The following is a 16459-nucleotide window of genomic DNA, read 5'->3' on the forward strand; positions in this document are numbered from 1 at the left end:
TATCTCTAAAGGATATCACCACATGGGCTCAGAAACACATCAGAAAACCACTGTCACTAAATACAGTTTGTTGCTACATCTGTAAGTGCAAGTTAAAGCTCTACTATGCAAAGCAAAAGCCATTTATCAACAACATCCAGAAACGGCGCCGGTTTCTCTGGGCCTGACATCATCTACGATGGACTGATGCAAAGTGGAAAAGTGTTCTGTGGTCTGACGCGTCCACATTTCAAATTGTTTTTGGAAATAATCGACAAGGGGAAGGGGAAGCGAACCATCTAGACTGTTATCGACACAAAGTTCAAAAGTCAGCATTTGTGATGGTATGAGGGTGCATTAGTGCCCAGGGAATGGGTAACTTAAACATCTGTGAAGGCACCATTAATGCTGAAAGGTACATACAGGTTTTGGAACAACATATGCTGCCATCTAAGCGCCGTCTTTTTCATGGACGCCCCTGCTTATTTCAGCAAAACAATGCCAAGCCACATTTAGTACGTGTTACAACGACGAGGCTTCGTAAAAAAAGAGTTTGAGTACTTTCCTGGCCCGCCTGCAGTCCAGACCTGTCTCCCATCCAAAATGTGTGGTGCATTATGAAGCGTAAAATACGACAGCGGAGACCCCGGACTGATGAACGACTGAAGCTCTACATAAAACAAGAATGGGAAAGAACTCCACTTTCAAAGCTTCAACAATTAATTTTCTCAGTTCCCAAACGTTTATTGAGTGTTGTTAAAAGAAAAGGTGATGTAACACAGTGGTGAACATGCCCTTTCCCAACTACTTTGGCATGTGTTGCAGCCATGAAATTCTAAGTTAATTATTATTTGCAAATAAAAGAATAAAGTTTATGAGTTTGAACATCAAATATCTTGTCTTTGTCATGCATTCAATTGAATATGGGTTGAAAAGGATTTGCAAATCATTGTATTCTGTTTTTATTTACCTTTAACACAATTTCCCAACTCAAAGGGAAACGAGTTTTGTATTTTTGTGTGCGTAAAAAAAAGACATGCCATTTAATTCATGTGATCACTCCTCTTGCACGTGGTTAATGGAAAAAGTTGCATAATTTAAACGATTCGAAATAAGACCGAAAATAATCGACAAGGTCAGGGAAATATACTGTAAAAGGAATAGGGCAACCAGGTTGAAATACAAATGCAAACGTAAGTAGAGGGAGCAGGAATCGCACCTAAGACCAGCACGGTACGAATGGCCCAGTGTGTGTATGTGACATTCATCACTGCAACACATTTTTTCACAAAATACATCAAGGACAGTATACAAAAATGGGTATCATAGTTCAGAAAAAACACCCTGTTGTCTGAGTAGTCAGGGTATACTTGTGTAGGATCATTTATGCTTGCACAGGCGTGTAATATTTTACTTTAAAAAAACAACATTGTCATGCTGAGGTCTCTTCAGTCTAATCATATCCCTATAGTGACTTTACACGGAAGCAAAGCGTCAAATTACTGCAGAAAAAGCCCAATATTAACCGGACAAAAGTGTTACAATATTTAGAACCATAAAGTAATTTCAGTCAAAAATAAACCTCTAAAAATGTATTAAGTTCTATTTTTTTTATTTCACTCCGTTTTGCAAGACAACGATTATTAGAAATACACCATACAAACATTATGAAATAATCCGATGACACCAAAATATTAGCAGTGATTGCCAAAGTAAGCTGGAACCAACAAAGTGTTTGGCATTTCTGTGAAAAAGGCCAAAGGCAAAATATGTGCTCCGATATACCACTTGTGTCATGTACAAACCCCGTTTCCATATGAGTTGGGAAATTGTGTTAGATGTAAATATAAACTGAATACAATTAATGGCAAATCCTTTTCAACCCATATTCAATTGAATGCACTACAAAGACGAGATATTAGATGTTGAAACTTATAAACTTTTTTTTTTTTGCAAATAATAATTATCTTAGAATTTCATGGCTGCAACACGTGCCAAAGTAGTTGGGAAAGGGCATGTTCACCACTGTGTTACATCACCTTTTCTTTTAACGACACTCAATAAACAGATACAGGCTTTTGAACTTTGCGTCGATAACAGTCTGGATGGTTCGCTTCCCCTTTGGTCCAGATGACACGATTTGAAATGTGGACTCGTCAGAACACTTTTCCACTTTGCATCAGTCCATCTTAGATGATTTCAGGCCCAGAGGAGCCGGCTGCGTTTCTGGATGTTGTTGATAAATGGCTTTTGCTTTGCATAGAAGGGCTTTAACTTGCACTTACAGATTTAGCGACGAACTGGATTTAGTGACAGCGGTTTTCTGAAGTGTTCCTGAGCCCATGTGGTGATATCCTTTAGAGATTGATGTTGGTTTTTGATACAGTGCCGTCTGAGGGACCGAAGGTCACGGTCATTCAATGTTGGTTTCCGGCCATGCCGCTTACGTGGAGTGATTTCTCCAGATTTTCTGAACCTTTTGATGATATTATGGACCGTAGATGTTGAAATCCCTAAATTTCTTGCAATTGCACTTTGAGAAACGTTGTTCTTCAACTGTTTGACTATTTGCTCACGCAGTTTTGGACAAAGGGGTGTACCTCGCCCCATCCTTTCTTGTGAAAGGCTGAGCATTTTTTGGGAAGCTGTTTTTATACCCGATCATGGCACCCACCTGTTCCCAAATAGCCTGCACACCTGTGGGATGTTCTAAATAAGAGTTTGATGAGCATTCCTCAATTTTATCATATTTATTACTATCTTTCCCAACTTCTTTGTCACGTGTTGCTGGCATCTAATTCTAAAGTTGATGATTATTTCCCAAAAACATGTTTATCAGTTTGAAATATGTTGTCTTTGTAGCATATTCATATGGGTTGAATATGATTTGCAAATCCTTGTATTCCATTTAGATTTACATCTAACACAATTTCCCAACTCATATGGACATGGGGTTTGTATTTTCTTGTACTTATTCATTTTAGAAGAAACAACAAAGTACATCTTGAATCATGTCATGCAAATTTTACAATGCAGGGACTGGGAATAAACTGATAAATACACTCAAACTTTGGCTGATATAAGTGAGTGTGAACATTTCACTCGGAGAAAACTGAATATGTAAGGTGTTTTTTTTTACTTCTGCTGTTGATTGGAATAATATTTGGAAATACACCATGTATAAATCAATCTCCTGAGATTGAAAATCAAATTACTGTTAAGATTCTTGTCCGAGTAGCCCTTGGATCGCATCCACAAATGTACTTCATGTGCTTACGAACAGAATTTGAAAACTCAGAATATCTTCTTTTCTGTGTAAAAACTGGTAGTGTAGACACTCGGTTGTTAGTAAAGGGACATTTTGAAGTAAAGCAATGTTGAAATTGAATGAAATCAATCGAGGCCTTTTGATTGTTGTCACTGTGTGTGAACGTGTAGCTAGTTGTAAGAATATTTATCCAAAATGCATCCAAATTTACAAACATTGAGGTAACATCCAGGGAGGATACAAAGGTAGTTTACCTTTCAAAAATAAATGCATTCAGGCATTTTGCAGCTTGGCATTTAGTTTGTCCATTTTTAAACCAAGTTCAACAACTTTGACCTGAAGGGTTTACTCGACCCAGCGGCTTTTGTTGTTCACATTCTGTCAACTTGCAAGCCTTGGTTTTAATGAGGAACAGGGAAATTTGGCACAGTCGGTGTGGCTGGACTGCTCGGGGTTTGTGGAGAGCTCTGGTAAGATCGAAGTAGAACTTTGTGTTTGGTTGCCAATTCCTCTCGCCTGCGTTGCTGGTCTGCCAAAAATTCCTTGAGACGCACCGTTGTGAAGGTCAGAGTTTGCCTACGGAGACGCATCAGGTAGGCGTCTTGAAGCCAAGAATTACTCAAGCATTCCTTGATAGAGGCTCGAGCCCTGTGGAGGAAGCAAACATTTGTCAAGCTGGACCAATACTGGTAACTTTTTGTCGATGGATGGTCTTATTCATCCAGATCATAGCATCCTTAGGGTATTCAATCGATTGCAACTGGACTGCTCAGTTCTTCTAAGAAGATGTAACACCTCTCATTCGAGCAGGCTTCAGGACTAAGATTGGTCAGATCTAGTCTAGATGCTGTTGCCAAAGTCCCAACTATGTATACTCTGACAAGAGAAACGTGCAATTTAAACAGAAACAGCACTCTTTTGGGGTCAAAAATGTACAGATTTTGGGCACATAGGGCGGATTATTTTAAGAGGATAGGTAGAGAAACCAGCCCTGAACCGAGGAGGTGATCTGCGAACCAACCAACCAATCTGCCACATACAACACTGTCCATTCAACCATTCCGAAGAGACTCAACAATTTTTTGCAGTTGCATCGCATACAATATCTGATTTATAATCACAGAGGCCTGGGTCAATTCGAAAAATCCAGAATTAAACCGTCCACATTGACTTTAAAAATTTCAGATACAGGTCTCATATGGGCAAAACACTCAGAATTGACCTGCAGTGTGAACAAAGCCTAAGTCTATGAGAATGAACTGATCAAGCCTTCTCAGACGAACGGAACAGTCGAGTCATAAACCGGAATTACTATTTGGTTTCAACAACTCACTCGCTTCTCATTCAACCTACCAAGGGTAGCTACAGAGGATCTTTTTGAGGAACAGTGAGGCACTTTGGGACACATTTTGGTAGAGTTTAGAGAGGTCAAACTTTGCCGCCTGGATCTTCATTTCAGTCTGCTGGGGATCATTTTCCATGAAAGGTGACCTTCCACTCAGCCTGAAAAACAAAGAGGAGAACAGCTGGGGAGAACATGCAAACTCCACACAGAGTTGTCTAAATAGATATTTTAAATATTGATCGCCTAACTCTATGGCCAACTTATTAAACACTTGGCCATGAAGCAAAAAACTTCAACAGTCTGAGTATTTTTGTGAGATTTTATTTGTATTAGGGTTGTCCTGATACCAATAATTTAGTACCGGTACAGGTACCATAATGTAAATCAATACTTTTTGATACTTTTCAATACTTTTCCAAAATAAAGGGAACTACAAAAAATGTAAATATTGGCTTGATTTTACCAGAAAATCTTACACTACATTAAACACTCGACGTCAAAGAAAATTTTAAAAAGTCAAACTATAAATGGCATCGACCCTGAAGGGAACGTCTTCACTGTGCTCCTTGACTACGGTCTGCACCGGACCGAACAGCAGGACAGGTGTAACAACTACAACATTACCTGTCACTTTTTATTAGTCCTTGTGCCGATCTGAATGCTTATTGTTTAAATGTTTACCTAAGTTTGAAGCAAAGGTGGTAATACTAATTGCCATGTTTGGCGAGGCGTGTTTTAAAAAAGCTGTGTGTGTGCTCCTTTAAGAATGGCAGTATGTGGGGTAAGTGACGAGAGTGAGTGAGCCGGAAAGTTAGGAGAGGTAGCGCTAGCATATTCGGGAGTGTTAATAGTACGGTGGATGTCCGGTTGTGCCCTGTGGAGATTATAAACAAAGTGAGCCTCGTCATTCCGACCAAAGAGCAGAGCTTTACGGACCCATTGTGAAGTAAAAGGTCTCCCCTGCTCTCCTCGACCACGGTCTGGGAGTTGACAAGCAGGAAAGGTGTAAAAACAGTACTTGCAACGCGGTGCCCTCCCTGTTTAAAGTGTCATCTTTATTGTTAGTTTTGAAGCCCAAATACCTCCATATTGTACTTCACCACCCTCATTATTAACCAGTACGCCTCGACTCTGTGGTCACCACCGCAAAGTGGCACTCAGATGAAAGAGCGGAACCGGTACTTTTCAAAGATGGTTTAGTACCGATTTCAATTGATTAGTACCGTGATACTTTATTAGTACCGGTATTCTTAAACGATTGTAATTAATTGTGTGAAAGAAGTAAGCAAAACATGACTTGGGGGATAAGCTTTTTTGGCGAGTACAGGGGTTGGACATTTCTTGGAGTTTGCCATTGGGGTTGACGAGAGTTTTCAGCTCTCTTTACAGAAGGGATTAAAGTCCAGGAAATGACTAAGCAACTCCAGGATCTTCTTGATCTTACTCCTTTGTTGTTCCAGATCATGCTCGAAGCCCAAATACCTCCATATTGTACTTCACCACCCTCTTTATTAACCAGTAAAATTTGAGTGTGTCAAAATGGACACACTTTGTGTGTCCGTTTTGACACACTCAACATCATACGCCTCAACTCTGTAGTCACCACCGCAAAGTGGCACTCAGATGAAAGAGCGGAACCGGTACTTTTCAAAGATGGTTTAGTACCGATTTCAATTGATTAGTACCGTGATACTTTATTAGTACCGGTATTCTAAAACAATTGTAATTAATTGTGTGAAAGAAGTAAGCAAATCATGACTTGGGGGATAAGCTATTTTGGCGAGTACAGGGGTTTGGACATTTCTCGGAATTTACCATTCGGGTTGACAAGAGTTTTCAGCTCTCTTTACAGATGGGATTAAAGTCCAGGATATGACTAAACAACTCCAGGATCTTCTTGATCTTACTCTTTTGTTGTTCCAGATCATGCTCGAATGATCTATTTCAAGCTGAGGTCATTAACCAGTTTCTCTTGTGTCTTTTTGTGCTGATCTCCCAGAGTTGTCTCGTGTTGACTTCCCCATGGGGGGACATGTTTTTGTATTGCTTCCATTTCCAACAGACTTATTTGACTTCTTGCTGACTAAACACATTCTAATCGTGTCCCTCTGCCAACACTTTGGTCTTGCCCAAATTGGTGGAGAAATTTGAACAGAAGAGAGTAATTGAATTGATTGAAACTCTGTAGGTGTCTCGCATCCACTTAAGGAGTTGAAATTGGGAATATTTTCCTAAATGGACTAATTTGGCACGTTCTGCACACAGCTGATCGTAGTAGAAGAAGAAGAAGACGATGATCTTCATTGTCATTTGTACAATGACCAAGCAAAATATCATCCTTTTGAGGAGCAGAAGCCAGCCGTCGTCTTGGTTCCGCATCTTGGTCATTGAAGCCAAAGGGTAATGTGGGCCAAGTGTCATGCCCAAGGACACAACAGTAGCAGGATTCAAACTCTGTCGCCTCAGCCACCTTGTCCCAGAGTGGGGAATATTACACTTATCTCACTCAAATACAAATGTGTTCAATGAATGAGGTAATTTCTGATAGTTTTTTTTTTTTTAATATTTCATTTCTGTTGATTACAATGATCCTAACATACTTTGAAACGTTTACTGTACTTCTTTGATGGGGGTAAATCAAATACGTATTCCTTCAGTTTATGCAATTTGTGTTACCAATCGAAGAATGTTTCTTGTAGTAATGCAGTAAAATGCATGTGCATACCGGTTAACTGTTGGTAATTGCACACGGACAAAGAAATATCCATCTGTCGCAACAAATATTCAAATAATGTGCATTGTGCTAAGCGAAAGCTGTGAATAGAATACTTACATCATGAATGTTATTACTCCCACGCTCCAGATGTCAGCTGGAGGTCCCACCACATCCCCTTTCAACATCTCTGGAGCTGTAAGGGAAATATGTGGATTACATTATTATTGTCATGAATAACGTTCCCTTTGTGCACTTGATTATGTATAATTGCTATGCCAAAATTACTGGATTACATGAGTTTGACAACTGTTGGTTGGTCAAATTTCAATTGATGTTTTGTCAAAAGATTCCGTACCTGTTCATTTTAGCGGTGTTCTCGTTTTTTCCACATCAAACTCATTAATTCCTTCATTAAAATTGTATTATGCACATGCTGGAATAGAAATGACTTCCATTGAACTAGAAAAATGCTCTTTGATGTTCCCTTGGTGAATTAGGACCAACGTAAACAGTAAAAAACAATATCAGCATATAGTAGAGTACTATTGTGTTACAAATTATTCAACCCACACTGCAAATTATAGTGATTCACACATTGGACAAATCTGCAGTAGTTCGCAATAAAAAATAAGCATTTTGAGTTCAACATTAGTTTAAGTCTTTGAAGTTTGTATAGTTGATGTGGGTGCGACAGTTAAATACATGTCAGCTAATTTGATTATTAGCTGACATATCCTATACGGGGGTTCATCAACGTGAACAGTTCTACTTTCGTTAGACTTTTTAATTGTATACGTATTTTTCGGAGTATAAGTCGCACCTGCCGAAAATGCACAATAAAGAAAGAAAAAAACATATATAAGTCGCATTTTTGGGGGGGAAATTTATTTGCTAAAACCCAACACCAAGAATAGACTTTTGAAGGGCAATTTAAAATAAATAAAGAATAGTGAACAATAGGCTGGATAAGTGTACGTTATATGACGCACAAATAACCAACTGAGAAGGTGCCTGCTATGTTAACGTAACATATTATGGTAAGAGTCATTAAAATACTATAACATATAGAACATGCTATACGTTTACCAAACAATCCGTCACATCTAATCGCTAAATCCCATGAATTCTTATACGTCTAGTCTCTTACGTCCATCCATCCATCCATCTTCTTCCGCTTATCTGAGGTCGGGTCGCGGGGGCAACAGCCTAAGCAGGGAAACCCAGGCTTCCCTCTCCCCAGCCACTTCGTCTAGCTCTTCCCGGGGGATCCCGAGGCGTTCCCAGGCCAGCCGGGACACATAGTCTTCCCGACGTGTCCTTGGTCTTCCCCGTGGCCTCCTACCTGTTGGACGTGCCCTAAACACCTCCCTAGGGAGGCGTTCGGGTGGCATCCTGACCAGATGCCCGAACCACCTCATCTGGCTCCTCTCGATGTGGAGGAGCAGCGGCTCTACTTGGAGTTCCTCCCGGATGGCAGAGCTTCTCACCCTATCTCTAAGGGAGAGCCCCGCCACACGGCGGAGGAAACTCATTTCGGCCGCTTGTACCCGTGATCTTATCCTTTCGGTCATGACCCAAAGCTCATGACCATAGGTAAGGATGGGAACGTAGATCGACCGGTAAATTGAGAGCTTTGCCTTCCGGCTCAGCTCCTTCTTCACCACAACGGATCGGTACAACGTCCGCATTACTGAAGACGCCGCATCAATCCGCCTGTCGATCTCACGATCCACTCTTCCCCCACTCGTGAACAAGACTCCTAGGTACTTGAACTCCTCCACTTGGGGCAGGGTCTCCTCCCCAACCCGGAGATGGCATTCCACCCTTTTCTGGGCGAGATGCATGGACTCGGACTTGGAGGTGCTGATTCTCATTCCGGTCGCTTCACACTCGGCTGCGAACCGATCCAGTGAGAGCTGAAGATCCCGGTCAGATGAAGCCATCAGGACCACATCATCTGCAAAAAGCAGAGACCTAATCCTGCGGTCACCAAACCGGAACCCCTCAACGCCTTGACTGCGCCTAGAAATTCTGTCCTGTTCTGTTCATAACTTTTATGAACAGAATTTCTAGTCTCTTACGTGATTGAGCTAAATAATATTATTTGATATTTTACGGTAATGTGTTAATAAATTCACACATAAGTCGCTCCTGAGTATTAGTCGCACCACCGGCCAAACTATGAAAAAAACTGCGATTTATAGTACGAACAACACGGTACAACTGACGAGAACATGAGCTCTTACACATGTACTCCAGTGTTCCAACCGGTGGGCTGAACTGCTTGAGGAAAAGTGGGTTAAAGTTCTGAGCGCTGCCAAAGTCAATGATCTTGATGACATTCATGTGCGTGACAATAATGTTCTCAGGCTTGATGTCCAGGTGGAGAATTCTTCTAGTATGAAGGTAGTCCAAACCCTGGAGGATCTGCACAACATAGCTGACCACATCATCTTCTGAATAACGGAACCTGAAAGAGAAAATAATTGTTGACAGAAACTCGTAATTACTGAAATTTGCTTGTTGAGTCGGATAGACAGACCTGTCTATGAGGCTTTGCAGAATCTCCTTCCCGCTGCAGTACTCAGAAATAAGCACCAGGTAGCGTGGTGTGACGTAAGCCTCGTGTAGTGCCATGATCCTGTCGTGATGCAGTGACTTAAGGATGTCATATTCTTGCAGCACCACCTGCTTGTTTTCAGCTTCGTAAGGTACAATCTTGGCCATGAAAAGGTTCCCTGTGGCGTTTTCCCGACACTCCCGAATCACACCAAAGCGTCCTCTGCGTAATGAAATTAGACAGTGTATTAAAACTTGAAGCAACAAAAAGAAAACGAGTGATGCTAGTGTACAGGAAGCCAGTTCAGCATTTCCTGAAAACCATTACTCAACTCAACCTACCAAGAAATTAAAAAAAAACAGTTCCAAAGGGTTAAAGACTCCCCTTTCCTGTGTTTGCAACCCTAAAGATTCTGGGATACACTTGGTTTTCTCGCAAACTTAGTGAATGTACGTGTATATTTCTGTTATCAGAATGTAGTTCACATTTCCCAGCCGATCTGACTTTGAGCTAGCTGACCCTGTACTGGTTGCCAATTAATCACAAGGCACATGTAGATAGAACCAACCGAAATTCCCTCCGACCTTTCACTCTCAGCAGTTTGCATACAGGGCATACAGATCTACAGAGGATGCCACAACCCTAAATATTCTGGGATACCCTTGGTTTTCTCGCAAACTTAGTGAATATACGTGTATATTGCTGTTATCAAAATGTAGTTCACATTTCTCAGCTGATCACTGTTTATTTCTACAAGAAAAAACATGAAGTGACACCACTCTACTTGGTGATAGGTACCACTCAAACTCTCAAAGACTGTTCTTCTTAACGGAGCAACTGACTTTGAGCGAGCTGACGCTGTACTGGTTGCCAATGAATCACAAGGCACATGTAAATAGAACCAACCTAGATTCCCTCCCACCTTTGAGTTTGCATATAAGGCAAACAGATCTACAGAGGACGCCGAAACCCTAAAGATTCTGGGATACCCTTGGTTTTCTCGCAAACTTAGTGAATGTACGTGTATATTTCTATTATCAAAATGTAGTTCACATTTCTCCGCTGATCACTGTTTATTTCTACACGAAAGAACATGAAGTGACACCACTCTACTTGGTGATAGATATCACTCAAACTCTTCTTAACGAAGCAACTGACTTTGAGTGAGCTGACCCTGTACTGGTTGCCAATGAATCACAAGGCACATGTAGATAGAACCAACCTAGATTCCCTCCGACCTTTGACTCTCAGCAGTTTGCATACAGGGCAAACAGATCTACAGAGGATGCCGCAACCCTAAATATTCTGGGATACCCTTGGTTTTCTCGCAAACTTAGTGAATGTACGTGTATATTTCTGTTATCAAAATGTAGTTCACATTTCTCAGCTGATCACTGTTTATTTCTACAAGAAAAAACATGAAGTGACACCACTCAACTTGGTGATAGATATCACTCAAACTCTCAAAGTCTGTTCTTCTTGACAAAGCAACTGACTTTGAGCGAGCTGACCCTGTACTGGTTGACAATGAATCACAAGGCACATAGATTCCGTCCCACCTTTGACTCTCAGCGGTTTGCATATAGGGCAAACTGATCTACAGAGGATGCCACAACCCTAAATATTCTGGGATACACTTGGTTCCCTTGCAAGCTTAGTTATCAAAATGTCGTTCACATTTCTCAGCTGATCACTGTTTATTTCTACAAGAAAAAATATGAAGTGACACCACTCAACTTGGTGATAGATATCACTCAAACTCTCAAAGACTGTTCTTCTTAACGAAGCAACTGACTTTGAGCGAGCTGACCCTGTAGTGGTTGCCAATGAATCACAAGGCACATGTAGATAGAACCAACCTTGATTCCCTCCCACCTTTGACTCTCAGAAGTTTGCATACAGGGCAAACAGATCTACAGAGGATGCCGAAACCCTAAAGATTCTGGGATACACTTGGTTTTTTCGCAAACTTAGTGAATGTACGTTTATATTTCTATTATCAAAATGTAGTTCACATTTCTCCGCTGATCACTGTTTTTTTCTATAAGAAACAACATGAAGTGACACCACTCTACTTGGTGATAGATATCACTCAAACTCTTCTTAACGAAGCAACTGACTTTGAGTGAGCTGACCCTGTACTGGTTGCCAATGAATCACAAGGCACATGTAGATAGAACCAACCTAGATTCCCTCCCACCTTTGACTCTCAGCAGTTTGCATACAGGGCAAACAGATCTACAGAGGATGCCGAAACCCTAAAGATTCTGAGATACACTTGGTTTATTCGCAAACTTAGTGAATGTACGTGTATATTTCTGTTATCAAAATGTAGTTCACATTTCTCAGCTGATCACTGTTTATTTCTATAAGAAAAGCATGAAGTGACACCACTCTACTTGGAGATAAATATCACTCAAACTCTCAAAGACTGTTCTTCTAAACGAAGCAACTGACTTTCAGAGGTGGGTAGTAACGCGCTACATTTACTCCATTACATCTACTTGAGTAACTTTTGGGATAAATTGTACTTCTAAGAGTAGTTTTTATGCAACATACTTTTACTTTTACTTGAGTATATTTATAGAGAAGAAACGCTACTTTTACTCCGCTCCATTTATCTACAATCAGCTCGCTACTCGCTACTATTTTTTTTATCGATCTGTTAATGCACGCTTTGTTTGTTTTGATTTTGTCAGACACGCATTCAAAGTAGGAACTACGCATGCCTGCGTTTCACCAATCAAATGCAGTCACTGGTGACGTTGGACCAATCAAACAAAACCAGGCGGTCACATGACCGTCACACGTTGAATCCGACCTAAAAAAGTTGAAAACTTATTGGGGTGTTACCATTTAGTGGTCAATTGTGCAGAATGCGTACTGTACTGTGCTATCTACTAATAAAAGTTTCAATCAAAAGTGTAAAGGAAAAAAGACACTTTTTATTTCAACCGTACTTCCCGTCAAAAGCCTAAAGACTGATCGCACAGTTACTGTCTTCACAATAAAAGTGCCGCTCCATCGCGCCTGCGCTAACAAAATAAGAGTCTCCGAAAGCCAGCGCAAACAAGCTAGCAAGCTACGGAGTTTGCCGCCAATGTATTTCTTGTAAAGTGTATAAAAACGAATATGGAAGCTGGACAAATAAGATGCCAAAAACCAACGACTTTCATGTGGTATTTGACTGAAAAGAGGAACTTTTTTTCTCCTCCATTTGAAAATGTGGACATTATTAGCACTATACTGTCTGTTTCCAATCAATACAAGTCATCAGAATCAGGTAATACACCAACTTATATTCTTGTCTTCATGAAAGATAGGAATCTGTCTGTTAAACATGCATGTATATTCATTAAAACACCTTTAACATTTCAACAAAAACGGCAAAATAAATAACTATAAATTATATACTGTATATATATATATATATACTGTATATATATATATATATATATATATATATATATATATATGTATAAATATATATATATATATGTATATATATATATATATATATATGATATGTGTGTATGTATATATGAGGTAGATTGCCTCGACTTGGTCATTTATTAAGTAATTGATTAACGTTGAAAAACTTATTGGGGTGTTACCATTTAGTGGTCAATTGTACAGAATATGTACTGTACTGTGCAATCTACAAATACAAGTTTCAATCAATAAATGAATGCCTACTGAGCCTATGGTGCTGTTAAGTTATTGTGGCTCAATTTGCCTTAATTTTTTTATTTCAATGTATTATTATTTAATATATATTATTGTTTTAGTTGCTTCAGAGATATTCCTGGATATGAATTTGCTCATTGCTATTTTTATGTTTTTGTGCATTATTTGTTGCCGTAATCATTAAACAAACAGGTTACTCATCAGTTACTCAGTATTTGAGTAGTTTTTTCACAACATACTTTTTACTTTTACGCAAGTAAATATTTGAGTGACTACTCCTTACTTTTAGTTGAGTAATAAATCTCTAAAGTAACAGTACTCTTACTTGAATACAATTTCTGGCTACTCTACCCACCTCTGCTGACTTTGAGCGAGCTGACCCTGTACTGGTTGCCAATGAATCACAAGGCACATGTAGATAGAACCAACCTAGATTTCCTCCCACCTTTGACTCTCAGCAGTTTGCATACAGATCTACAGAGGATGCCGCAACCTTAAATATTCTGGGATACACTTGGTTTTCTCGCAAGCTTGGTTATCAATTTGTAGTTCCCATTTCTCAACTGATCACTGTTTATTTCTATAAGGAAAACATGAACTGACACCACTCTACTTGGCAACAGATATCACTAAAACTCTAAAAAACTGTTCTTATTAGCAAAGCAACTGACTTTGAGCGAGCTGACCCTGTAGTGGTTGCCAATGAATCACAGGGCACATGTAGATTGGACCAACCTAGATTCCCTCCCACCTTTGACTCTCAGCAGTTTGCATACAGATCTACAGAGGATGCCGCAACCCTAAATATTCTGGGATACACTTGGTTTTCTCGCAAGCTTGGTTATCAATTTGTAGTTCCCATTTCTCAACTGATCACTGTTTATTTCTATAAGGAAAACATGAACTGACACCACTCTACTTGGCAACAGATATCACTAAAACTCTAAAAAACTGTTCTTATTAGCAAAGCAACTGACTTTGAGCGAGCTGACCCTGTAGTGGTTGCCAATGAATCACAGGGCACATGTAGATAGAACCAATCCAAATTCCCTTTGACACTCAGCAGTTAGCATACAGGGAAAACAGATCTACAGAGGATGCCGTTGCCACAGCCCTCCACGCCACACCAGAAGGGGCACCCATTCATAGCTGCTCCTCATACAAACATAGATTACAACTCGGTGTTCAACACAAGCCTCCCCCACAGACTGATATCCAAACTGTTGGATTTGAGACTCCCATACTCCACCTGCTGCTCGATTAAATACTTTCTGAATGACCACACTTAGTGTCAGAGTGGGCTCTCGCAACTCCACAGCTCTCAGTCTCAGTATCGGTTCCCCACAGGGCTGTACTCTGAGCCCCCTGCTCTATTTCCTGTGCACCCACGTCTGTGTTCGCACTCATCGCAGCAACTCCGTCTAAATGTGTGGACGACACCAAAGGAGATGAGTCCGCCTACAGGGACGAGGTAGAGCAAATACCAGCATGGTGTAAAGACAATGATTTGCTGCTCAATACAGCCAAGACTAAGAAGCTTAATGTGGACTTCAGAAAGCACAAACAGGACACTCAGCCATTATACAAAAATGGGGTAAGCGTGGAGCGGGTCCTTGAAGTCTGTTTCTTAGGGGTTCCTATGACCGAGAAGCTGAAGAAAGCCCTGCAGAGACTTTACTTTCCCCCAGGGATCAATAAAGTACTTTCTATTCTATTACTTCTTGAGGATATCGTGGCAAAATAACGGTTGGTGGCATTCCACCGCTGTTCTAACAAGGTCATCCTCACCTACCGTCTCTGGGTGTGTGTGGTACCCAACTGCACAGTAGCACAGAGGAAAGCACTACACAGGGTGAATAAATATGCACAGAGGATAACCAGCTGCCCCTCCACCGTACAGTTTGCGCCGCATCAACAAGGCAGTGAAAATAATAAAGGACACATCATATCAATCAATCAATCAATCAATCAATGTTTATTTATATAGCCCCAAATCACAAATGTCTCAAAGGACTGCACAAATCATTACGACTACAACATCCTCGGAAGAACCCACAAAAGGGCAAGGAAAACTCACACCCAGTGGGCAGGGAGAATTCACATCCAGTGGGACGCCAGTGACAACGCTGACTATGAGAAACCTTGGAGAGGACCTCAGATGTGGGCAACCCCCCCCCCCCCCCTCTAGGGGACCGAAAGCAATGGATGTCGAGCGGGTCTAACATGATACTGTGAGAGTTCAATCCATAGTGGCTCCAACACAGCCGCGAGAGTTCAGTTCAAGCGGATCCAAGACAGCAGCGAGAGTCCCGTCCACAGGAAACCATCTCAAGCGGAGGCGGATCAGCAGCGTAGAGATGTCCCCAACCGATACAGGCGAGCGGTCCATCCTGGTCACAGACTTTTTGAACAGCTGCCACCAGTTCGACAGTACAAAGCAATTAAAATTAAAAAAACAAGCAGACTTAAAAACTGTTTTTTTCTACTGCTGTGAACTGGTTAGATTCTGCTACAATTCTGTGCAATTATGGAACGGAACACTCCCAAACGTTTCTGTTCTGGAAATATTGAACTTTTGTAAATCTATGCAATTGGGTAACCTGAAATCTTTTTTAATGACTATTTGTGTTTTAAGTATTTTGTATTGCACTGACGGCTGGCACTTAATTTTGTTGTTAACTATGGTGGGGGTTGCCCACATATGCGGTCCTCTCTAAGGTTTCTCATAGTCACTGTCGCCGACGTCCCACTGGGGTGAGTTTTTCCTTGCCCTTATGTGGGCTCTGTACCGAGGATGTCGTTGTGGTTTGTGGAGCCCTTTGAGACACTTGTGATTTAGGGCTATATAAATAAACATTGATTGATTGATTGATTGATGATGAAAATGACAAGAAAGGGAATTAT

The 16459-nt window shown here is 40.7% G+C and overlaps 1 protein-coding gene across 3 annotated transcripts in view; it reads right to left on the minus strand.

Moving 5' to 3' along the window:
- Positions 1 to 1574: 1574 nt before the first annotated feature.
- Positions 1575 to 16459, minus strand: part of spegb (striated muscle enriched protein kinase b) — a 112920-nt gene continuing 98035 nt past the window's right edge. For all 3 annotated transcript variants that reach the window (XM_061918436.1, XM_061918435.1, XM_061918434.1), the window contains exons 37-41: positions 9851 to 10090; positions 9555 to 9778; positions 7426 to 7501; positions 4601 to 4750; positions 1575 to 3895 (exon numbers count right to left, since the gene is read on the minus strand). In XM_061918436.1, the coding sequence (XP_061774420.1) occupies positions 3649 to 3895; positions 4601 to 4750; positions 7426 to 7501; positions 9555 to 9778; positions 9851 to 10090 (937 nt within the window). In that variant the 3' untranslated portion in view covers positions 1575 to 3648. The remainder of the gene's footprint in view (positions 3896 to 4600; positions 4751 to 7425; positions 7502 to 9554; positions 9779 to 9850; positions 10091 to 16459) is intronic.

This window comes from Nerophis ophidion, linkage group LG13, assembly GCF_033978795.1.
Source record: "Nerophis ophidion isolate RoL-2023_Sa linkage group LG13, RoL_Noph_v1.0, whole genome shotgun sequence".
NCBI classification, from domain to species: Eukaryota; Metazoa; Chordata; class Actinopteri; order Syngnathiformes; family Syngnathidae; genus Nerophis; species Nerophis ophidion.